This window comes from Nicotiana tabacum, chromosome 19, assembly GCF_000715075.1.
Source record: "Nicotiana tabacum cultivar K326 chromosome 19, ASM71507v2, whole genome shotgun sequence".
NCBI lineage: Eukaryota > Viridiplantae > Streptophyta > Magnoliopsida > Solanales > Solanaceae > Nicotiana > Nicotiana tabacum.
Window position 1 is genome coordinate 18,779,578 of NC_134098.1, and position 24,818 is coordinate 18,804,395.

Consider the following 24,818-nt stretch of genomic DNA (forward strand, 5'->3'; position numbering starts at 1 on the left):
CAACTATGAAAACACAATACAAACTTAGTCGAGCCCTCAAATCACATCAAAAACTCGAATCGCACCCCAATTCAAGCCTAATGAAAACTAAGGAATTTTAACTTCTACAATCGATGCCAAAACCTATCAAATCAAGTATGATTGTCCTCAAATTTTGCACACAGGTCATAAATGATACAACGGACCTACTACAACTCCGGGAACCAAAATCCGAGCTCGGTAACCACAAAATCAATTCTCGGTTAAACTTCTCAATTTCCAAAACTTCTAATTTTCCAACTTTCGCCATTTCAAGCCTAAATCAACTACGGACCTCCAAATCACTATCCGTACACACTCCTAAGTCCAAAATCACATAATGGAGCTATCAGAACCATCAAAACTCCATTTCGGAGCTATTTACACATAAGTCAATATCCGGTCAACCTTTTCAACTTAAGCTTCCAACCTTGAGACTTAATATCTAAACTCATTCCGAGACATCCCCGGAACCAAGCCGATTACCCCAGTAAGTCACATAACAATAATTTAGCATAGTATAAGCAGTAAATGGGGGAACAGAGCTACAACACTCAAAATGACCGGCCGGGTCATTACATCGGGGCTCCAAACCAAACATCCACACAAGTCTAAAAATATCATACGAACTCGCTTGCGTGATCAAAACACAAAAATAACATCTAAAACTACGAATCGAACACTAAAACACATGATTTTCAAAGAAATTTTCAAGAACTTCTAGAATTACAACTAAGCGTCTGAATCCTACCAAATGAACTCCAATCGACACCAAATTTTTCGGACAAGTTCTAAATACCATAAAGGACCTATCCCGAGTCCCAAAATCAAATTTTGAGCTCGATAGCTAAAGGTCAACCTACAGTAAATCTTTTTAACTTCTAATTGTCAAATTTTGGCAAATCAACACAAATCAACCTACGGACTTACAAAACTAATTCCGGCCGTACGCTCAAGTCCGAAATCACAATACGAAGCTATCTGAGTCATAAAAATATAGTTTCGATGTCTTTTTCACAAAAGTCAAAGTTTGGTAAACATTTTCAAATTTAAACTTTTAAGTCAAGAATCAAGGGTCTAAATCAACCCAAAGGCTTTCCGAAATGAAACTAACCAACCTTACAAGTCATAAAAGCATAAACACGCATATGTGAAGTATGAAAAGGGAAAACGAGGCGCAACTACACAAAATGACTGATCGGGTAGTTACATATATATATATATATATATATATATATGTGTGTGTGTGTGTGTGTGTGTGTGTGTGACTCATGCATAGGTTTTATATAAATGATTTTGACATGTATCATGTTTTTATATGAGAATTGAGATATTGATATCTTATTTGATATTCTTTATTTTTAAAGCATGCCTAAATTTCGTATGAACTGTGTTTTGAGCTTTCGTACTCGTTGATGATACCATACTTATTTCATATTTTATTTATGCGTTCACCTGACTATTTGATTGTTAGTGAGTGCCGATATTGACCGCTTGCTACTACTTCTTTGAGGCTAGACTTGATACTTACTAAGTGTTGTGGTTTTGTACTCATATTATACTTCTGCACATTTTTGTGCAGGTTCTGAGGTTGGTGTTAGTAGTGTTCATCCAGTTGAGTAGGAGCTCCAGTGGAGTCTTCGTGATAAGCTGCTTTACTCGATTCGATCTGCAGCACATGGAGCCCCCTCCCTACTTATCTATTTTGTCTATCTACCTTCCTTCTCGAACATACGTTGTAGTTCAATAAACTCTCTTTATTCATGTTAGATGCTTGTGATAGTTGTGATATAGGATTTTGGGTATTATAAACAATTGTGGTCGTGTTTAGACCGTGACTTAGATACTTACATTTGTGATATTAATTTTGAGACAATTTTCGCTTTCTTATTATATCATGATTTTGTTAAATATTTAAATAATCCGCTTTAATAATGGTTGATTGAGTGTTGGTTTGCCTAGCAAGCGGGTTAGGCACCATTACGACCTTTGATTGTGTGGGAGTCCAAAAATAAATTCCATCATTATTCTTTCCTATTTTCACTTAGGTATTGACAAGGGTTGCAGTTGACTGATTCAAATGACATGTATCTGGTATATGAAATATTATATGTATATCATTTATATATTATATACATGCCACTTGTATTTTTTTAAAAAGTAAGTTGTTTTATCAATATTGTTTTGTTCTGATCTTATCTACATCCCACTTATATAATATGAGCAAATTAACACTTAGCCTTTGAGAACAAGTGATGCTTACTTTTAGAACTACTTATAGTTATTGTCACATACAACAACAACAACAACAACAACAACAACCCAGTAAAATCTCACTAATGGGGTTTGGGGAGGGTAGTGTGTACGTAAACCTTACCCTTACCCCGAAGGAGTAGAGATGTTATTTTCGAAAGACCCTCGGCTCAAGAAAATAAAAAGACAAAAGGACAAAAGGAGACAATATTAGTATCACCACATCAATCATAGAAAAAATAGGAACACCATGAAATTCAGAAGAAATATGCAAAGCAAAGGGAGACAATATTAGTATCACCACAACAATCATAAGAAAAATAGGAACACCATGAAATCTAGAAGAAAGATGCAAAGCAAAAGCGATAGCTAGTAAATAGGACCTGAACTGAAAAGCGAAATAGTAAGACACAATATTGCCACTAGCTATCTTAGACAAAAACCCTACATGGCTAGTCCCACAATGGTACGAAGTAAGATACGACTCAACTACCTCCTAACCTATAACCCTAATACTCGACCTCCGCATCTTCCTATCAAGTGTCATGTCCTCGAAAATCTGGAGCCACACCATATCCTACCTGGTCACCTCTCCCCAATACTTCTTAGGCCGCCCTCTACCTCTTCTCGTGCCCTCCACAACCAGTCGCTCATACCTCCGTATCGGAGCATCTGGGCTTCTCCTCTGAACATGTCCGAACCATCTAAGCCTCGCTTCCCACATCTTGTCATCAATGAGATCCACGTGCACCTTCTACGAATATCATCATTCCTAATCTTATCTATCCTAGTGTGCCCGCATATCCACCGCAACATCCTCATTTATGCTACTTTTATCTTCTGGATATGTGAGTTCTTAATGGGCCAACACTCAGCCCCATACATCATGGCCGGTCTAACCACCGCTTTATAGAACTTACCTTTGAGTATCGGTGGCACTCTCTTGTCGCACAGGACTCCAGATGCTAACCTCCACTTCATCCATCCTATCCCAATACGGTGTGTGATATCCTCGTCGATCTCCCCTCCCCCCTGGATAACCGAACCAAGGTACTTCAAGCTGCCTCTACTCGGGATGACCTTCGAATCAAGCCTTACATCCACGCCCACTTCCCCTAGCTCAGCGCTGAACTTACACTCCAGGTATTCCGTCTTCGTCCTGCTCAGCTTGAAACCCTTAGACTCAAGAGCCTGTCTCCAAACCTCCAGCCTCTTGTTAATACCGGCTCGCGACTCATCAATCAGAACTATATCATCGGCGAATAGCATGCACCATGGCACCTCTCCTTGAATATGGTGTGTTAACGCGTCCATCACCAGGGCGAATAAGAACGGACTGAGCGCAGAATCTTGGTGTAATCCCATTACAATCGAAAAATGCTCAGATTCGTCTCCTACTGTCCTAACCCGAGTCTTAGCCCCATCATACATGTCCTTAATCGTCATAATGTAGGGAATCGACACACCTTTTGCCTCCAGACATCTCCAAAGAATTTCTCTAGGAACCTTGTCATACAATTTAGGTCAATAAACACCATGTGCAGATCCTTCTTCCTCTCTCTGTACAGTTCCACCAACCTTCTAACAAGGTGTATAGCTTGTGTAGTCAAACGACCCAGCATGAACCCCGAACTAGTTATCGGATACAAACACTGTCATCCTCACCCTCGCTTCAACTACCCTCTCCCACACTTTAATGTATTCATTGTCACCTAATGAATACAATTTTTTTTATTTTTAGCGTTGGGGTAGCTTCAAACTCAAGTATTATTGAAGTTTCTTTGGGGGAGGGAGAAGGAGAAAGAGGGAGGGGGCGTCTCAACTTACCCCAAACTAATAAAGATCCCAAGTATTAGATTTCAAATGTGAGCGCTTCATATTTTTTGGATCTTTATTGAATGCATTGTATGTCATACGAAAGTGGTAACGGAAAGATTGATGAGGATACCGTGAGAGACGGGTGAATTGGAGGGAGAGAAAAAATTGGAAAGATTAGGATGTGTATGTTTTATCAAAATTGGAGCCTAAAAATAATGAATACACTAGTTAGCTTAAATTGCTACAAAATAAAAAGAATTCTTACGTTGGAAAATTGTCTGAGAGTGTTAATAAAAAAGTAATTAATATTTCTAAAAAGGTTTTCTTAAATTATTGTATTTGTGGATAAGTAAGGCACAATAATTATTCACCTGTGATGTGTATATACTCTTTCTGCAAATAGACACCATTCTCCTATAGGTATCACAATTTCTTAGATATTTTGTTCTTATGTCCCTATAACTGCTGATTAATACCGTTGTTTCATTATGATTTAGTATTGGATATTGTGTCTTAGTCTCTATTATAACTATCGATTTAATACATTACAATTCTCTCTTTAGTACCGCACTGTTATTGTTACGAATAAGATGGTTTAATGTGGATGTCCGTTCAATTTTCTTATACATTTTATTCAATGAATCTATGTATTTATCACATATTTCAATTGAAGAATTATAACTTTTAGATGATGTTTACACCTTATAAAAGGTATTTTACCTTTTGTATTAATATAGAATTGAATGGGAATATTCTTTTCTCTCAAATCTTGTTTCATTTTGCTCTTATTTACAATACATATAAATAAAATTTCTATTATTATCTTAAGAACAGGGCATACGAGTTCTATCCTGTGTGGCCAAGCTTCTCCAACGCTAAAAGCATTTTTTTTCAAACAAAGTGCTTTCTTTTTTTAAGTTGAAGTATTTGGCCAAGATTTTAGAAGAAAAAAAGTTGCTTTTGAAAAGAAGCAGAAGCCGTTTTGGATAAGCAGAAAAAAATAACTTTTCTCCAAAAATACTTTTTTGAAAAATACTTTTGAGAAATTTAGATCATTTTGTAATATTCCAGTGATTGCTGCAAGGAATGACGTCATAGCTCCTTCAAAAGTAATAAAAATCAAAGCCGTAGGTTCCCAATAACATCAATTAGTTGATTAAATATTAAATTAAAATATAAAATAAAGGTTACGGTATATAGAGAAGACCTCACCGTTTAAGAAGTAACCATAGAAACGAAGGAACCCACTATTTATTTTTTGATTTCTTTTATTTACTAGATTTTTGATACCTAGGACTCGTTCTTGACAAATCCGATCAGGTGTTCATAATCTGGAGTAAAATGATTCGAACCTTTGCATGCCGGTACCAAAAATCGATGCCTTACCACTTGGCTATACTCCACAGGTATTCACTTTTTAAAAGCTTTGCCAAATATTAATTACTATTCAAAAGTTCTTTTCAAATTAATTAGCCAAACACGAACTGCTTCTAACCAAAAGTACTTTGGAGAAAATCACTTTTGAAAAAAACCATTTCTCAAAATAAGCTTATTCGTTGTGAAGCTTGGCCAAACAGACTATTCGTCACGTTACAAAAAGAGAATCTTACGTGAATGTAACAAAAAAGACACTATTTACCAATAACTAGCCATTTTAGTCATGTTATAAAAAATAACCAATTATATACAACATGAAAAAAATATAGGAAATCAAAATTTTTTTTAATGAGTATTGTTGCGACTTGTTGAAAACACATTGATGAGGCAATATACAAAATTTGACGAAGCTTGAAGGTGAGTTAAACTAGTTTGGAGTCAAAATTCATTACCAATGATATACAATATTAAAAAACTTAGGCTAAAAAGGATTTTTTTTCCAATGTGAATGGTTGGAATTCGTTGAAAACATATAGATGAAGCAATATACAAAATTCGAGCAAGATTGGAGGTGATTTGGACTTATTTGGTATCAAATTTGTAGTTACAATCGAGTTTAAAAAATTCTCTAGCGACACATATATCAAACTTATTTCACGCATGTATCTCACATACATGCATACATGGATATACACGTGATACACATATGATACTTACGTGATACACAAATGATACACAGTATGATACACATATCATATTTTTTTATGTTAATCTTCTACTTCGAATTTTCAATTCAAACCACCTAAAAACTCTACCAAATCATCCAAAAATTGAGATTTACACTCTTTAAGATGTACGCAATATATTCCAATAATACCCACTAAAACAAAGGAAAAAATTGATATTTTTTGATGCCAAATAGCTAATTGGCTAATATTGATAGCATTTGACTAATACAATACTAATAATATTTTTTAAATTGACTAATTTTTATAATAAGTCGCTCATGTACGGACATAACTTGTAATTTCCCTTGCAAAAATGTAGCCAATGGGTTCCAAGAGGAGACGAACTTGCTTACCAACCGCGGAAAGTTCCTCCAATTGAGTCCACCTTTTAACTGAAGAATATGTATGGTGACCAATAATATCTCTGAGCTTCATTCTTGCATGTCCATTTCTCTTCCTCGCTGCAATCTTTGATTTCGATAAGACAATTTCACGAGGAAGAGAGGACAGGAACATGGGTTTGGAAATCTTGGAACCTAACACTTGCATTCGTGGTTGCTGTACCAGCCCGAAAATCCCCATTCATCTCCCTCTTCCTTCTTATTCTCTCTCTCACCCTATTGCTCGAGGTCTTTATTCCTTTATAAAAAAATTGAAATCTATATAGACATTCAATTTTTACTAATCTTGATTGGTTTAAGGCATTTGATTGCAGGGGCTGAAAGTGTGGTGTATGAAGCCATTCTTGATGGTAAAAGAGTTGCTGTGAAAAAACCCATCTTGTCCACCTCTGAGGATATTGATAAATTCCATAAAGAACTGCAATTATTATGGTGAAATTCCTCCCTTTATTTTGTTTGAGTATAGGGCTGTGTTGTTTATATATGTTTGAGATTGATTAGTTTTTGTCTTTATGTGTTTTTCTGTGAATGGTGTATGGGCAAAGCTAGTAGTTCTAACTATGAGCAAATTGTTTGGTATGGAGTTCTGTGGTTGAGCTCGGTTAATTTGTTCGAGTGTCTTGTTGTTTAATGTGGTTTGAATATCCACTTTCTATGACACTATTACTGTATAGGGAGTCAAACAGCTTCTTTGAGCAAGAGTTTTTTATATAGTTTTTTAAATATTCTTACTTATAAAAAGTTTTAATTTATATAGTATTTTTATCCAGTTTCTGATCATATATATTGTAGTTAAGAAGATTCAGAATTTGATGTACAAACTGAGAATGAAAATTAGAAGATTTGACACTCGTACTTTGAACCCCTTCACTGTTTTTGAACTAGAGGGAGTAACAAGTTGTGTCACTTATACAAAGAAAAAGAATGATATAGCAAATTGGCCATTTCTAAATGGCAAAGCTAGTATATTTACCTTATCTTTACGTATGAGAAAATTGTGATTTATGGTTAAGCTTTTGAGCTTGGCTAATTTATTTGTTTGTGAATTTTTGTTAAAATGCTGTTTGGCTATAGCAAATTGGATCATCCGGGGATAGCAAAACTACTGGCGGCGCATGCCAAGCCGCCAAATTACATGTTTTTCTTTGAATTTTACGAGTCCGGAAATCTTGCCGGGAAATTACACGTGGATGAATGGAGCCCAAGTATAAGACAAGCACTTGAAGTTGCAACTCGTCTAGGTGTGTTATGCATTTGCATTTTCCAGCTGCTTGTCATTTTATGTGTCATCATGGATAGTGCGTGCTCCCTCTGTTTCAAAAAGAGTTGTACTATTTCCTTATTAGTCCGTTTAAAAAAGATTGACACCTTTCAATATTTCCTTAATAGGGAGCATTTGTAGCCACACAAATGCTATGACAAGTTTCAGGCCACAAGTTTCAAAAGTTTTACAGCCACACAAATATTATGGCTTATTTAAGACCACATATCTGCAAAGTCTTCCCTTATTTATTAAAGTTTGTGTCAATTCAAACTAGGACAATCTTTTTAAAATGGAGGGAGTAATTGTTTTCTTTTTTCCGTTGTAGGGATGTTAGCTTATCTAATAAAGTTAATGATTTGAAGTAATGCCAAAGAATTTATAATGTTTTCCACCAAGGTGAACAATTAATATTGTGAAACTTGCATTGAGAATGGGATCTATTAGAATGTGATAAAACAGATATTTATCAAGAAAAAGAAAAGAATGTGATAAGGGAAAAATAATAAATGAGCTTCTATTGGAAGTCTACAATACCAGATTGTGATTCATTGATGATAGCACATATGGACTGAAATGGGGAAAAAAAGGGCATGGATAATGCTAGAATCATTAGTAGACAACTGAACTGCTGAGATTTAGTAGTTTAGTAATTATTTCAACTATTGAGAATTTATTTAACCATGATGAAGTATATAGAAGAAAATCATTGGGTAATGGAACTGAAACAGAAAATAGGAGGAGGGAAGCGAGTACCACGACGTTTCAGTAAACAACGACGTTTCAGGAAACGCCATTGCATTTTGTTGATTACTGGTCTAGTAATTTGTGGATCTTACTGAAGAAAGAGTAATGTGCTAGCTAAGATGTTTTTTCCTTCTAAAGTCAAGTATCTCCCACTCTCTTCCTCCTCGGTTTCTCCCCTAAATCTGGCCATTCTTTCTAATGGTTCTAAACATAAAAGATGGTTGCTTAGATGACATTTCTTTCTCCAAACTCTTTTTGAAATCAAAGCACACCAGCTAGTCCTAAGTAAACATGGCCTATGGCCTAATACATAGTGATATCTAAAACCATATCCCCCTGCTGCTCTGTCGTGTTGCTGGCTAGTATTGAGTCGTCTAGGCTTCCTTCTTTTCTCTCCTTTATTCCTCTCTCAATGAAAATGAATCAATTCAATTTTAGCAAAATTTACAATACTTTTCTCCTTTTACAGCAAAGGCCCTACAATACCTACATAACCTCGGGATTGTGCACAGGGATGTGAAACCAGCGAACATTCTTGTAATGTCTTTGATCTTCCTGATTCTTCTGCAGTTTTTATGTATATCCTTGTCAACTTTAAATAAGTTTAACCCCTTCAGAAGCCCTCTCTCAATTACCTCATGCTATAATTCATTGGCACATTTGTTTTTGCTATACTGCAGCTTGATAGACAGCTACAACCACGTCTTGCTGACTTTGGTCTGGCAGAATACAAAAAGAATCTTAAACTAGTTTCCACTGAAAACTGGAAATCTACTGGCAAGCCTACTGGAGGTTTCCATAAGAGGAATATGGTTGGTACGCTTATTTACATGGCACCAGAGGTGCTGAGGAAAGAGATACAGACTGAAAAATCTGATGTATATAGCTTTGGAATATCAGTGAAGTAAGTTTTGCGGTCACAAGCTGCTTTTGCATCACACTTAGAAATGCAATTGATTCTGCAAGTTCACTTACCTGATACTAACTTGTAATGCCTAACCTCAATATAAAATGTATGCTGATTGGATGTTGTTTTGCGTCTGAACAAGTAGCTTCCTAAATGGTTTAGCATCAATCTTTGGTTGTCACAATGCTGGTTGGATGGACTTCTCCACGAAGATGGAGTGGCAAGACGAGTGGAAGCACCAAGGGTTGAATATTTCTGTACAAAAAATTCAAATGAATTCAATCCAAATAAATCTTTTAGCTGCATAAACTCTAGAGAGAAAAGATTAGCATAAACATGAAATGTGCTCCATTTAGGTTGGGGTAATAGAATCCATCTATAGCAAGCAAAAACTCATTCATTCACATGCCAAATACAGGTTCTGATCTACCCTAAACTGCCTCACATGTTCATCTTACAGATACTGGAAATATGTACATTTAGGGTCCACAGATATCTCGTAAACACATTAACCCTCAACCTTCATACAGATTACTCCACCTGGACTGAATGTTCTCTATGTTATGATATATAGAGCATAAACATGGATGAATTTGACAACCTGACGTGAAAAGGATCTTCTGAGAATTTAAATGGAATGCTTCAGCTTTGACTTCATCTAAGTCATCATTTGATGAAGTTGATTCATATTTACTGCCAGCTTTTGTTATCTGTCAGCTACTTTACCTTGTTATCTTGATGTCCTATCTCTGCAGCAACATGGATATGCCAAGATTCTTGTGTGTAGAAGCAAGTTGATTAGCTACTGTATATTATCTCTAGTTTGAAACCCTAATTGTTATCAGATAGAAGAATTGCTCAACGAAAGGCCTTCCGAGTTGCAAATGTGTTTCGGGCATTGTTTTCCCCACCTTGGATATAACTGACTTCCTCAGACTTTGCATGCAAGAATTTTCATGAGTAACTGCCCAAGTTCTGTGTTCAGTCTTAGTTATTTAAAAAAAAGATTAGCTTTTAAAAGTGAAGTACCCCTTGCTACCTCCATAATATTGTGGATAAGGATTTAAGAACTACGTATGGGCAACTCCTGCATGCAGAAGAACATGCGACCTCTTAAGGCCTCTGAAAATTTCTTCCAGAAAGTGTGGTTTCAGAAACTTTTGTGTGTCTCCATGATAATAATTAGAGACATCATTGATGCTTGCACCAGCCTCGCGTTTATTTTCTATTATTATCTTCTTTTTAATGGATCACGACAATGACTTGGTTGTTTCCATTATGAGCTAGTTTTGTGTTATTGTATTCAATTTACTCGCAAATCCTTTTCCCTTTCGTTAGTAATACTATGATGGGCTGCATGAGGCAGCAAGTGTTTATTTGTCCTCACTTTATAGCTGATACCAAGTAATACTCAGATGTGTCTTTTATTTGGAACATTTTATGAAACATTTTTCGTATTCTGCATTTTAAGAGCAAGTTCTTGTGGATTCATAATGTTGCAGTGAGCTGCTTACTGGCGTAGTTCCATACACTGATCTCCGTTCAGAGGCACAGGTTGGTCTTTCTTTCACTTCCTCAAAATGTCAGCCTTTAATTACAACAACAAATACACCTCAACCTCAAGCTTGTTAGGGCCCGCGAATTGTCAACTTTTATTTAACCTATCATCTGTAAGTTAAATTTTACCTTTCACAAAAAAAAAAAAAAAAAAAAATGCATAAGGTTGTTGGTTATTCTTCAGTTCTATTTTTTTTATTTGGTAAACAATCACACACAACATAAATGAATGTCTTTCCAGAATGTAGAATGAAAAGAAGAGAAAGAGAAATGCAGAATGAGAAAAGAGGAAGTAAGTTTGGGAATACCCAGATAAATTATTCTCTCAAGCTATTGGGGGTTTAGATATTGATGTAAACATGCTATAAAATTGGAAGGAATACAATGAATACCTTTTTAGCTACTTGTTGTCTTATTACACTGATCAAAGGCATACTCACTCTTATCCTGTTACTCTAATTTTATTTATTCATGCCTATCCTCACAAGGTAGGGGTAAGGTCTGCCTACACACTACCCTCCCCAGACCCCACGGTGTGGGATAATATTGGGTATGTTGTTGTTGCTGTTGAACACTTATGAGATAGGAGCAATTTTATGGTTAATAGGATTCGTAAGAAGCTGCTCTCCTTTGAAATGGTGGAAGAACTCTTAAGTTTTTTCCTCCACATACGAGATGGGAGTTGGCTTTAATTCAAGAAACTGATTTCCGGATATATGATTCTTTTAAACATGTAGAATAAGAACTTACGAGCAGTTGATTTACTCTGTCACATATCTTAGATGCTTACTGGTTCCTATATCTGCTTATGATAGGCCCATACTGTGCTTGAAATGAACTACACTGAGCAGCGACTTACTGCAGCCGTTGTATCTGAAGGCTTACGGCCCGTTCTAGCTGATCTTCGATCCGGTGCTTCAGCTAGTTTACTCTCTTTGATAGAAAGATGTTGGGATAAAGATCCGCAAAATAGGCCTTCTTTTGATGATATTGTCGTGGAGCTTGGTTCCATTCTGGCAGATGAAATTGGAAGGAGCCGTACAGAAATGGTGTCAGCGGATTCTTTTATTTCTTCAAATGGTTCTGATGGTGCAAATATCCAAAGCTATCAGGAGAATATTAGCTGGTTCGGTCAGGGTAAAGAATTTTCGAAAAGGGTCCCTATTGCCCTTGCTGCTAGCGCATGGCTGGATCATTCAGAAGATCATGTATATAGTCCAGTTCTATCTTGGGGTTCCTTTGCATCATGTGGAAGAAGGGAAACGATGGAAGATAGACACTTCCTTATGCCTCAAGTGTGTGATGAAAAGGATATTCACGTCTTTGCAATCTTTGATGGTCATCGAGGTAGGATATACAGTACTTTTCTGTGTTAGTGATTTTAACTGTTGAATCAAATCACCACTAAATCACCACTGAGTATTCTACTTGTGGGAGAAAAGTAGTAGAATTTTGAAGAAAATGGATTGAACAAATTTCTTAATTCCTATACATTATACCCTTAGGTTAACTATCATCGTAAGGGAATAAGTAATCTTTTTACACTGCCTAATTGAATGTTCTTATTTGCTTAATGAGATTGAAGAGCTAGAAATGTGGGCGTCTAGTAATTTTGAAGGAACACATTGGTATCATATGTTGCTTCATGTGTTTACTATTTGGTTTTTGATGAACGGGAAAATAGTATCGAACATTATATAGTATCGAACATTATATCGCCTTTTTTGTTTGTTCATAATAATAACAGTACGAAACTCAACAACAATTAAAACTAGAATAGCAATGGTAATAAAGTAATTGTACTTTTTGAAACCTAATTGATTGTACTTTATGGTTAAGCAAACAAGGAGGTGGTGGCCTTTACGAAGCCCTTTTTTTCGTACGTAAAACTTATTAGAAAAATATTTCACTGGAATAGCAGTCTTAATTAGTGTGCCTACAGGTTCAGCAGCAGCTGAGTTTTCTGCTGGAGCCTTACCAGGATTTTTGCAGAATCTTGGTTCAGTTAGCAGGTTTTACGAGCTTAACTTGCCTCGGATTGTTCTCCAATTTCATTCGTGTGTGAATGACCAAGAAGTTTTTAAGAGAGACGAGGCACACAACTCATGGATGTTTATGACTTTGCAGTCCCTCTGATGCGCTTTTTGAAGCATTCATAAAGACAGATGTTGCATTCAGGACACAACTTGATTCTTGTCGCAAACGCAAGGGAGCAGTTCAGAAAGATTGGCACCCTGGTTGTACTGCAATAGCTGCTCTTATCGTCAGAAACAAACTTATTGTTGCTAATGCTGGTGATTGCAGAACAGTCTTGTGTCGAGCTGGTAACCCGTATGCTCTAAGTAGGGTGAGATGTTCATTTACTTAGCCTACTTTCTGATGAAATCAGATGGCTTTGCATTTGCACTAATATATGGTACTGTTTTAGGATCATGTTGCAAGTTGTCATGAGGAGCGTGAGCGTATTATCCGTGCAGGTGGCCTTGTCAAATGGCAAGTGGATACATGGAGGGTTGGTGATGCGGCTCTCCAGGTTAGTCTTTCCAGTTTCACATCTTTTTTAGCACTATCTGATGATTTTTCTAGTATACAGAATTCTAGCATTCCTGTCAATTGTTATATTCTTGTCCATTTTTGCCCCTTGGCTTGGATATTCTTGCATCCTTCTATGCGCGTGTATATTCTGCAAATCTGTATTTATGTATTCCTGGTTGGTTGGAGTCTTACAGTTCCGAAGTTATATTTTTTATCAGGAGAATCCCCTTGTCTTATGTCTTATGATTTTCACTTTCCTTCCGATCCCAGTTCCATTTTAAATAAACATCCCCCAAAAGCTATTTGATGTTAAAAAAATGAAGGAGTACTAGTGCATGTACGAAATGTATATGCACATTACCCGATCCATTTTAGTGAGGGAAAGTGGTGTCTGCGTTATATTCCTTCAAGAGCAGTTATAAAATATGTAGATATCATGAGCTCAATGACAAGTTCTTATAAACGTTATAAATGTATTAATATCATAGTAGCCAATTAATGCAGTACCTTGACTCATTCTTCATGTATTGTATGGCGAATGGTTAGTTGATGACTTGTGTTATATTAGTATGGAAAATTATATGAAGGGGTGCTAAACACCTCTAGACTAGTGGCAATTTAATCTGGTTCAGTATCCGGCTGAGACCAGTGATAAATAGGATATATTATCTTAAAAGTTGGTGATTTAGGCCTTGTTGAGGGGAAATAAACAATTGGTGATTTAGGATCTTAGAAAATATAGAAGTTTTATTATCATTAAATAATCTGATTAATTTTACTTTCACTAGGTCACTAGGTCTATCGGTGATGATGATCTGAAGCCAGCTGTAACTGCGGAACCTGAGATAACTCTAACTACTCTTTCTGCAGAGGATGAATACATTGTAAGTATTACTACTGTTAATTCTTCCATCATGATGGCATTTACTTTACTCAAGAAGAAAATATCATTCCATGATACTTCAATGACTACTTAATGTTGTCAAATTTTAGTGGTGAATCTATCTTTATGAAATTCTAGTAGTGAATCGATCTTTATGATATGTGACAACATTTTATGCACTTCCTGACCAAATTAGTTGATTCTCCTTTTAGACTTAGCTTCTTATTTCTGGTTATATCTTATAGATAGTAGTAATATATACTGCCCCACATCAGAAAATAGCTGTGTAGTACTATGTAATATTATAGATAAATAGGGCTATCAATATACAGTTTTTCCGTATCATTATTTCTCACATGGTATCTGAGCGGCAGTGAGAAAACATTCGGACAAAAACCCTGCCAAGCAGTTGCCGTGCTTCAATTTTCGGTGACCTTTTAGGGATGTTTTGCATTATCTCCCTTTTCTTCAGTGTTGTGCACAATCCAACGCTAGCACAAGGTTCCCCTATCACAGGCGGCCAAACCCCAGTTAGGCTCTCCGGCAAAGACCCCTCCACGCGCCAGTAAGAACCTCGAATCCGCCGGCACATCTAACACACGCGCCGACGCGTAAAGCACATTTCGACCAGATTTTGACAAAAATTCTTCAGGACAGACAGACTCCGAGAAGTTTGAAATTTTCTGGCGAGCTACTGTGATTATCCTTTGATTCTTTTTTTGTGTTTGGTGATATTTTGCTAGAAAAATCTTCAAATCTATCATGTCATTATGGTTGGATATTTTTGGTTCCAAAAACACATGAATTGGAAGTTCAAGTGTTATGATAACTCCGGAACCCTTAATGAAAAATTCAAACTACTTAGCTTGAGCTTCCTTGGTTGAGTTGTGGTGCAAGGGTCAAGGTATTCAAGATTACTTAACCAAAAAGGCTAGTGCAGGAGATGAAAAAGCCAAAGTACTTTGGGAGAAGATCGATGCTTAATTATGCAGTATCATGTGGTGATTTATTGATCCCATGTCGATGCCTTTGTTTGTCCATTCTAGACATGTTATTTAGTTTAGAAAAAGGCTCACACTTTATACACTAATGACATATCTCGTTTCTATGATGTGATATCGCGGATGACAAATTTGAAGAAACAGGAATTGAATGTCTACTTACTTGGGACAAGTACAAGCATTCATGGAGAAATTTGAGAAGTTGATGCAGCTTTTGCTAGTGTTGAAAAGCAACAAGAGTAACGATAGAAGATGTTTCTAGTTCTTGAACTCGCTGGATTTCCTAATGACCTTGATTCAGTATGTGATCCGATCCTGGCTAGTCTAACTATCATCCTACAATCTCATCACAGACAACTGACTCAACCGTTATAGCATCCTAGACAGTGAAAAATCGGGCATCTCAGACTATGGAGAATAGACGAGAAGGAGGTCGTTTTGGAAGATCTCTACCCAAGTGTTCTTATTGTAATAAGCTTGGACACACTCGTGATGTGTGGTATTCTTTGCATGTTCGACCACCTAAAAATGCTCATTTTGCTCAAACCGAGATTGCTGGTAACTAGTGTTTTCTTTATCTGAAGGGAAATATAATGAGTTCCTTCATTATCGAGCAAGTAAGCAGGCACCTCTATAAGTAGCCTTTGTTGCTCAAACTGATACTTCTGTTGCTGATAATTCTTTTGCTTGTGTTTCCTAGTCTACTTCTCTTGGATCGTGGGTCATGAACTCAAGCGCCTCTGATCATATTTCTGATAATAGGTTACTTTTGTCAAATATTGTTTATTCACAATCTCTTCCCAATATTACTTTAGCCAATGGAGTCTAAACAAAAGCAAAAGGAGTTGGACAAGCTAATCTACTATCCTCTGTCACTTTAGATTATGTTCTTTATGTCCTTGGCTGTTGTTTTAATCTTGCATCTGGTAGTCAGTTGACTCATGCCCTCCATTATAGTATATGTTTTATTGATGATTCTTTTGTTATGTAGAACCGCAGTACGAGACATATGATTGGCATAGGGCGTGACTCACAAGGCCTTTACTACCTTGCCTCGCTCAATCCCTCCACAACATGTTCAGTTAAAAATCCTCTAGACCTAATTCACAGACGTTTCGAACCTCCGAGTTTGTCCAAGCTTCAGAAGATGGTGGCTAGTTTGTCTATACTAGATTATGAGTCGTGTCAACTTGGGAAATATGAAAGTGGCGGAGATGAGGATGATGAGATGGATGTGTGGGCATTCTAGGAGGAATATGGTTAGAAATGAAGATATTCAAGGTAAGATAGGTGTGGCCTTCGTGGTGAACAAAATGGGGGAAGCGAAGTTGAGATGGTTCGAGCATGTGAAGAGGAGAGGTCCGGATGCCCTAACGAGGAGATGTAAGAGATTGGCAATGGTGGGCCTGAAAAGGGGTAGAGGTAAGCCGAAAAAGTATTGGAGAGAGGTGATTAAGCAAGACATAGCACAACTTTAGCTTACCAAGGATATGATCCTTGATAGGAGAGTGTGGAGATCGAGAATCAGGGTAGAAGGGTAGTAGAGAGTCGAGCGTCTTTCCTTTCATTCTAGTAGTGGTAGTGATATTCTCGTATTTACATATTATTAGATTTCTATTACTGTTTGAAGATGCTATATTTTGATTTTACTATTATCTTGCTGCTGTTACTGTTTATTTGACTTTTTTTTACTGATGCATATCTTTTTTCTGTACTGTTGTGATTATGTATGCTTGCTTTGAGTCGAGGGTCTATTGGAAATTGCCTCTTTACCTACACAGGGTAGGGGTAAGGCTGGTACTCTCTACCCTCCTTCGACCCCACTTGTGGGATTATACTTGGTATGTTATTGTTGCTGTCAACTTGAGAAACATACCTGAGCCACCTTTTCGCGTAGTGCTGAGAGTCATGCAAAGTTTGTTTTTTCTTTAGTTCATTGTGATATATGGGTCCTAGTAAAGTTGGTTCAATCTTACGATTTCATTATTTTATTAGTTTCATTGATAATTACTCAAGATGTACTTAGATTTTCCTAATAAAAGATTGTTCTGAGTTATTTTCTATATTCCAAAGTTTTGTGCCGAAATAAAAAATTAATTTAGCGCTTCTATTCGCATCTTTCGTAGTGATAATGCCTTAGAATACTTATTTTCCTAATTTCAGTAGTTTATGACTTCTCAGGGAATTATTCATCAGACATCTTGTCTATATACCTCTACAGAGAAAGAATAGGCACCTCAGTGAGACTGCTTGCGCACTTCTCATTGTGTCCCATGTTCCACTATGTTTTTGGGGCGATGCAGTTCTCACGGCTTGTTATTTGATTGATCGGATGCCTTCATTTTCTATCCAAAGTCAGATTCCATATTCACTATTGTTTACTCAGTCACCCTTATACTCTCTTCCCTTCGTGTTTTTGGGAGCACATGCTTCTTTCAAACTTAGCTCACGGGAAGGATAAGTTAGTTCCTCGTGCTCTCAAGTGTGTCTTCCTTAGTTATTCTCAAGTTCAAAACGAATATCGTTGCTTCTTACCTGATCTTCATAGGTATCTTATGTCAGCTGATGTCATATGTTTTGAGTCTCGACCTTACTTTACTTATTTTGGCCACATTGATATTTCTGAGGTCTTACCTATACCAACTCTTGAGGAGTTTACTATAGCTCCTCCTACATCCTCAGTCACATAAGTCTTACCCATACCGACCGTTGAGGAATCTAGTATTGCTCCTCCTAGATCTCCAACCAAAGGAATACCACTCTTGACTTATCATCATTGTCCGCGTCCAGCATCAGGCTTAGCTGATTCACATCCTACACCTGACCCTGCTCCTATTGTGGACTTGTCTCCTCCTAGTCCACTGATTTTACTTCGGAAAGGTATGCGGCAGTCCATACTTAATCCTAATCCACGTTATGTCGGTTTAAGTTATCATCGTTTATCATCACCCCATTATGCTTTTGTGTTTTCTTTGTCCTTTGTTTCCATCCCTAAGTCTACATGTGATGCACTGTCTCATCCAGGATGACGACATGCTATGATTGACTAGATGTCTGCTTTACTTGCGAGTGGTATTTGGGAACTTGTTGCTCTTCCTTCAAGTAAATCATCTGTTGGTTGTCGTTGAGTTTATGCAGTCAAAGTTTGTCTAAATGACCAGATTGATTGGCTTAAGGCCCGCCGTGTTGCCAAAGGGTATACTCAAATTTTTGGGCTTGATTACAATGAGACTTTTTCTCTCATGGCTAAAATAGCATCAATCCATCTCTTTCTATCCATGGTTGTTGTTCGCCATTGGCCTCTCTTTCAGTTGGACATTAAGAATGTTTTTCTTCACAATGATCTTGAGGATAGAGTTTAAATAGTGCAACCACCTGATTTTGTTACTCAAGGGCAGTCTAGTAGCCTTGTATGTCGATTACGCCGGTCATTCTATGGTTTAAAACAATCTCCTCGAGGCTGGTTTGGTAAATTAAGCATAGTTATTCAGGAGTTTGGTATGACTCGCAGTGAAGCTGATCACTCTGTATTATATCCGCATACTGCTTCATATTTGTGTATTTATTTAGTGGTTTATGTTAGTGATATCATTATTACTGGCAATGATTAGGATGGTATCACTAGTTTGAAGCAACATCTCTTTCAGCATTTCGAGACTAAGGATTTGGGCAGATTGAAGTATTTTCTAGGTATGAGGCTGCTCATTCTAGCCCAGGCATTATTATTTCACAACGAAAGGATGCCTTAGATATTCTTGAGGAGACAAGAATGACGGGTTGAAGACCCATTGATACTTCTATAGATCTGAATGCTAAACTTCTGCCAGGACAGGAGAAGCCTCTTACTGATCCTGCAAGATATAGGTAGATGGTTGGTAAGTTGAATTACCTCATGGTGATAAGACTTGTCATTTCCTTTCCCGTGAGCGTTGTAAGTCCGTTTATTGACTCTCCTTGTGATAGTCATTGAGATGCAGTTGTTGAATTCTTCGGTATTTAAAATCAGCGCCAAGCAAAGAACTATTGTTTGGGGATCGAGGTCATGAGCTGATCGTAGGATACACAGACATTGATTATGTATGATCATCTTCTGATAGACGTTCTACGTCTAGATATTGTGTTTTAGTAGGAGGTAATTTGGTGTCTTAGAAGAGCAAGAAATAGAATGTGGTGGCTCGATCTAGCATAGAAGCATAATATCGAGTATTGCCTATGGCAACATGTGAGTTAATTTGGATCAAACAGTTGCTCAAGAAATTAAAATTTGGTGAAATCAGTCAGATAGAATTTGTGTGTGATAACCATGCTGCCCTTCATAATGCATAAAACCGGTGTTTCATAAGAGAACTGAACACAATGAGATTGACTATCAGTTCGTCGGAGAAAAGATACTCGCAGGCGATATTGTTACAAAGTTTGTGTAGTCGAATGATCAGCTTGCAGATATTTTTACTAGTCCTCGTATATGTTATATCCGTAACAAGCTTAATATATATGATTTATATGCACCAGCTTGAGGGCAAGCCTTAGATAGTAGTAATATACATTGTCCCACATCAACACTTAGTTAATTAATCAATAATACAATTTTCCCGTGTCATTATTTCCCACAATATCCACACAGGTATATTATTTGGGCATTTTGTAGAAGTGTTGGGTATATAAACATACTTTTTGTTGCACAATCAGTTCCCACAAATAACATACAACTAATGATGTGGATTCCATTTTGTCATTAGCATGATTTTGCACCCTAAGGTATGGCCTAGTGGTCATTGAAGTGGGTGAGAACCATGAGGTTCAAATTCTAGCCGAGGCAAAAGTTACTAGGTGATTTCTTCCCATCTATCCAAGCCTTGGTGGATAGAGTTACCTGGCACCTGTTGCTGGTGAGAAGTGACAGATATCTTGTGAAATTAGTTGAGGTGCGCGCAAGCTGACCCGGACACCATGGTTATAAAAGAAAAATGATTTGTTGGTTTGAGGCCCCATGTTTTCTTGACCTTTATTATGTCTTTTGTGGTCAATCATAATACTTTGACTTTGAAATGCATGAATACGTTCGGACTTTTTGTTTTCATCGCTTTCTCTGGTTTGAATTGGGTTGACTGTTAGTGAGTATTTTAGGTTGGGAAAGGGAGTGAATGAAGGATGGGAAACTCTGGGCTGATATTGGAATTTGTAAATTGATTTAAGATCATGGGAATATGCAAGGTCAAATCAAGGAATTTATAAGAGAAAAAGGCTACGAGACCTCCACATAAATGGGAAAATGTGGATGTTCTCATATTGACATAAGAATTTTTTATTTCGGTTTTGTAAGGGAGCCCCCAACTATTTTGCAATTGAGGGGTAGTTGTTGGTTAAGAAAGGTGAGCCCAGCAGCCAAACCTTCAAATCCTTGTTCCCATTAAGAGTTACCTAAATCTCAGTTCATTTTGTTTGTCATTTATTTTATTTTATTATATTTTATTTATAATAGTGTTCGGGTCAGCTTATGTACACCTCAACTATTCCACCCGTTACCTGCTACCTTCCATGGTAGAAGTTGGTGTTAACCCTACCCTACTAAGGTTTAGACGTATGAAAAAGAAATCACCTGGGTTTTTTTGTCTCTACTCTGTTTTGAACATTGATATCGATGTTTGCACCCACTTTATTGACCACTATGCTACATACTTGAGTGCCCATCTAAATTGAAGTTGACTTAATGTTAGGACGTTTCATCTTGAAGGATCCTTTGGTATGCAGGATGAGCCACCAAATCAAGTTTGATAGGTTTTTGGTCCAGTCTTTGCTAGTAGCTTTCTATGCCTCCAGATGTTGACGGGGCATTTATTGACCTGTTCTAGATGCATTAATTCTAAAGGAGAAAATAGGACATTAAGGTTGATTAAGCATGTGGTAAGAAATGTGTTAGCCCCTTGTATATAGAAAGAGTAACACTTTCTCGTGACTCCTCTTTTTCTTTTTCTTCATTCTTCCTCTTTTCCTCGTCCCTTTCGGCTAACCTCCTGTTAATGCCCATGCCCTTGTACAGTTTCCGCCCTCAACTTCTCTGGTGGTGCTCTCTTATTTCAGCACCACCAGATATTCCCTTCCTCCATTTCCCGTTTTCATACATCCCTTTCCTCCACCCACTCTGCTCACTACCATCCAACTTTAGCGCAACATCACCCACGAAATCCACTCATAGTCTGGCCACCTAGATATGCTCCCAGCTCTTTGCGTCGGCCCCCTTTCTCCCCTCCTTTGTCTTTCATGCCTCTTCGTATGACATATCATTCCTCTTGACAAAAGGCGACTTCTTAACTTCATTCAGCCTACCTTGGCGACTTCTTAACTTCTTTTTCTCTTGCTTGGCTGGCTATTGCTTCTCATTGTGTCTTGTTCGATGTATTGAACAAATAAAGAGTACTATAAACGTGGTGCACCACGTCATATTTTGCCTTGTACTGATTTATCTACATTTATCATGGTTGAAGATATAATTAAGAAAATAAAAGTATTCTCTATCTAACAACTTAAGCTTTTAGATGAGATGATCACACATTGAACATGTTCAAGTGGAGGTTTCAAGTCTCACCGCCATCCAATATCAAAAAGAATGTTCAAGTGCTTCTTGACCCATGAAAAAGATCCAACCAACACATGAGGAGGTATTTGAAAACATAATTAAGCAAATAAAAGTGATCCAAGCTCACACATGAGGAGGTATTTCTTGCTCTTCCAAGACATCAAATTATCTCCTATTAGGGCATCTCCAACCTTTACCCCCATTTTGGTCCCCAAAATGGGGATTTCCCCATTTTGGGGACAACTTACTCCAACCATTCCCCAATTTTTCCCCCCAAAAGAGATTATTCTTTTTTATATTCTTCTCTCTTTTCTATATTATATTATTATCTTTCATTTCAATTTTATTTTTTAATTTCCATTAAACAAATTCCATCTTTTATTTTCATTAATTTGTAGTTTCCATTAAAACAATTCTATAAAATTTTAAATAATATAATTTGTAAGCAATTATTATAGATTAACTAATAATTCAAATAAAATTAAAATCATTGCGATACAAGATTAATTAAATACACATTACATAACGATAAAATTCATTCGAAATATTACATAAATATTCAACTTCAACCTCTAGTATTCTCCCATAAATGATCTATTAATGCATTACGAAGTGCAAAATGAGCATCTTTGTCCTTAATTCTTCTATGTCGAGCTAATAATTCTTGAGATCGTTGATTTTCATCTACTGCCATTTCTACTGTTGGAGGTGGACCTTCCAAATCATCTTGAATTGGTGCATTAAGATCACGCTTATCTTGAATGGTTATATCTTTTTCATACAATTATAACTCATAATAAAATTAACTACCAATTTTACATAAAAAAAATAGATGCACGATAATTAATTTTTTAAAATTATACGTCAAAGTTAAGATGAAAAATTAATTAGGTAAATATATTATATAAACATAATTAAGTATATATAAAAAGATAAATTAAAAGATTAAATAATAAAAATAATAATAGTTTAATGGGGAATAGTAAATGGGGAGATGAATAATGTGTCTCCAAATTTGGGGAGACACTATTCACTCCCCATTTTGGGGACAAAAATTCCCAAAATGGGGAGGGTTGGAGTGAACTTTCCCCATTTTGGGGACAATGTTGGAATTGCTCTAAGACTTTAGATGAGATAATCACACAGTTCAACAACCACATACCTTTATCTTCTTTTTCTTTTGTTAGTTATCGTGTCTTTGACACTTTCTTTCTAATCTTGACTTGATAATGTGGCTGGATATAGTTACAATTTTTAGTGATATAGTTACATTTAGATTGTTATGAGGAAAAGATGAAGATGCAATATAGGTTCTTTGTGGTTGGCAGAGGTAGAGCCAGAATCAGATCTTTATGGGTTCTAAATTCTAGGATAGAGACATCAGGTGTTAGTAACTGCGTTCTGAATTTAATTTTTGTATATATTTTAGCAGATTTAATACAAATACAGGATTTGAACTGAAGCTATCGGTTTGGCCAAATCCGTAGGTAACCTTCTAGCTTCGCCCGTGGTGGTTGGGTATGTCCAGGAGAGGCAAGGAGCTTTCTTTAGAATCTAGGACGTGAGGAGATGCCTAGATATCTTACCTTTCACGTATTATTCGTTGTTATTTTTTAAAGTTTGCTGAAGATCTTTATGATGTAGACAACAAACATTAAAGAAACTCTCATAAAGAACCCAAGGCCAAACCCTGTATTTCTAAGCTTCAGATCAATCTGTTAACCTTTAGTGTGTTACACTGAGGGTATACAAAGATATGTTCTTTTTATGTTAAGAAATGTTTATACGGCTTATGGTAGTTGCAGCAGAAGGCAAATCTTAATGTTCATTTGCTTATGCCTTATTCAATTGATCAGGTAATGGCCAGTGATGGCCTTTGGGATGTTGTTAGTGAGACAGATGTAGTGAACATAATCAGAGACACAGTGAAAGAGCCAGGAATGTGCTCAAAGAGGTTAGCAACAGAAGCTGCGGAACGAGGCAGCAAAGACAACATAACCGTTATTGTTGTTTTCTTACGTCCAGTTTCCACAGCTGAGAGAATTTATTAGCTCTGCTGTCAACATTCATCATTTTTTGCAAGATTCTTTCTGTGAAGTGTAAATCAACACACAGGAACAGACACAACGTATTTAACCAATAAGAGTTATTTGGATTCAGTTCATTGTGTGATTTCAGCTTGTGATCAAGGATTTCTGATCTGTAATCTTGATTCGAAACAAAATTATTCTCTTTTTGGACATGTTAAGGAACTGATACCGATTGGACAAAGATACTGATGAGATCCACTTCCTTGATTTGAAATCCTTTCTAAGTTGTGTTCTTGTCTCAGATGTTCTTATTTAATAATTATTTAGGTTAACTCAAATATTAAAGCAAGCAAAGTGACCCTAATGATAATATTTGTCTGATATACCAGTGGAACCTCTGGGTCATTTGAAATAATCTTCAACTATTATTTCAAATATTTTGAAACCATGATCAAGGGTAAAGCTCAAGGCGTGCACTTTTGCATCACAAATGCGGATACATTTAATAAGGGCACACTTTGAGTCCCAAACTTTGGTGGTTTGGAACATCCAAGAGGACACCTGGATGGGGAATTTCAATTCTAAATGATCAAACAAAAAAAGTACTTGGGCCATTCTAAACTAAAGGTATGTTAATTTCCCTTATGGTGAAAACATCAACAATATCCATAGGGCTGTGAGAAATTCAAAAATGACTAGTTTTTTTCTCGGGTTTCCTTTGCCAA

The 24,818-nt window shown here is 36.7% G+C and overlaps 1 protein-coding gene across 1 annotated transcript; it reads left to right on the plus strand.

The window, feature by feature from the left end:
* The first annotated feature begins 6,470 nt into the window (after nucleotides 1–6,470).
* On the plus strand, nucleotides 6,471–24,364 carry LOC107791477 (protein kinase and PP2C-like domain-containing protein). The gene is made up of 12 exons (XM_075239721.1): nucleotides 6,471–6,823; nucleotides 6,910–7,027; nucleotides 7,670–7,836; nucleotides 9,073–9,140; nucleotides 9,284–9,507; nucleotides 11,013–11,064; nucleotides 11,883–12,414; nucleotides 13,010–13,079; nucleotides 13,195–13,414; nucleotides 13,496–13,600; nucleotides 14,391–14,486; nucleotides 23,920–24,364. The coding sequence occupies exons 1-12, from the start codon at nucleotides 6,709–6,711 to the stop codon at nucleotides 24,112–24,114; spliced, it is 1,962 nt and encodes a 653-aa protein (XP_075095822.1). The 5' UTR covers nucleotides 6,471–6,708; the 3' UTR covers nucleotides 24,115–24,364.
* The last annotated feature ends 454 nt before the right edge of the window (nucleotides 24,365–24,818 follow it).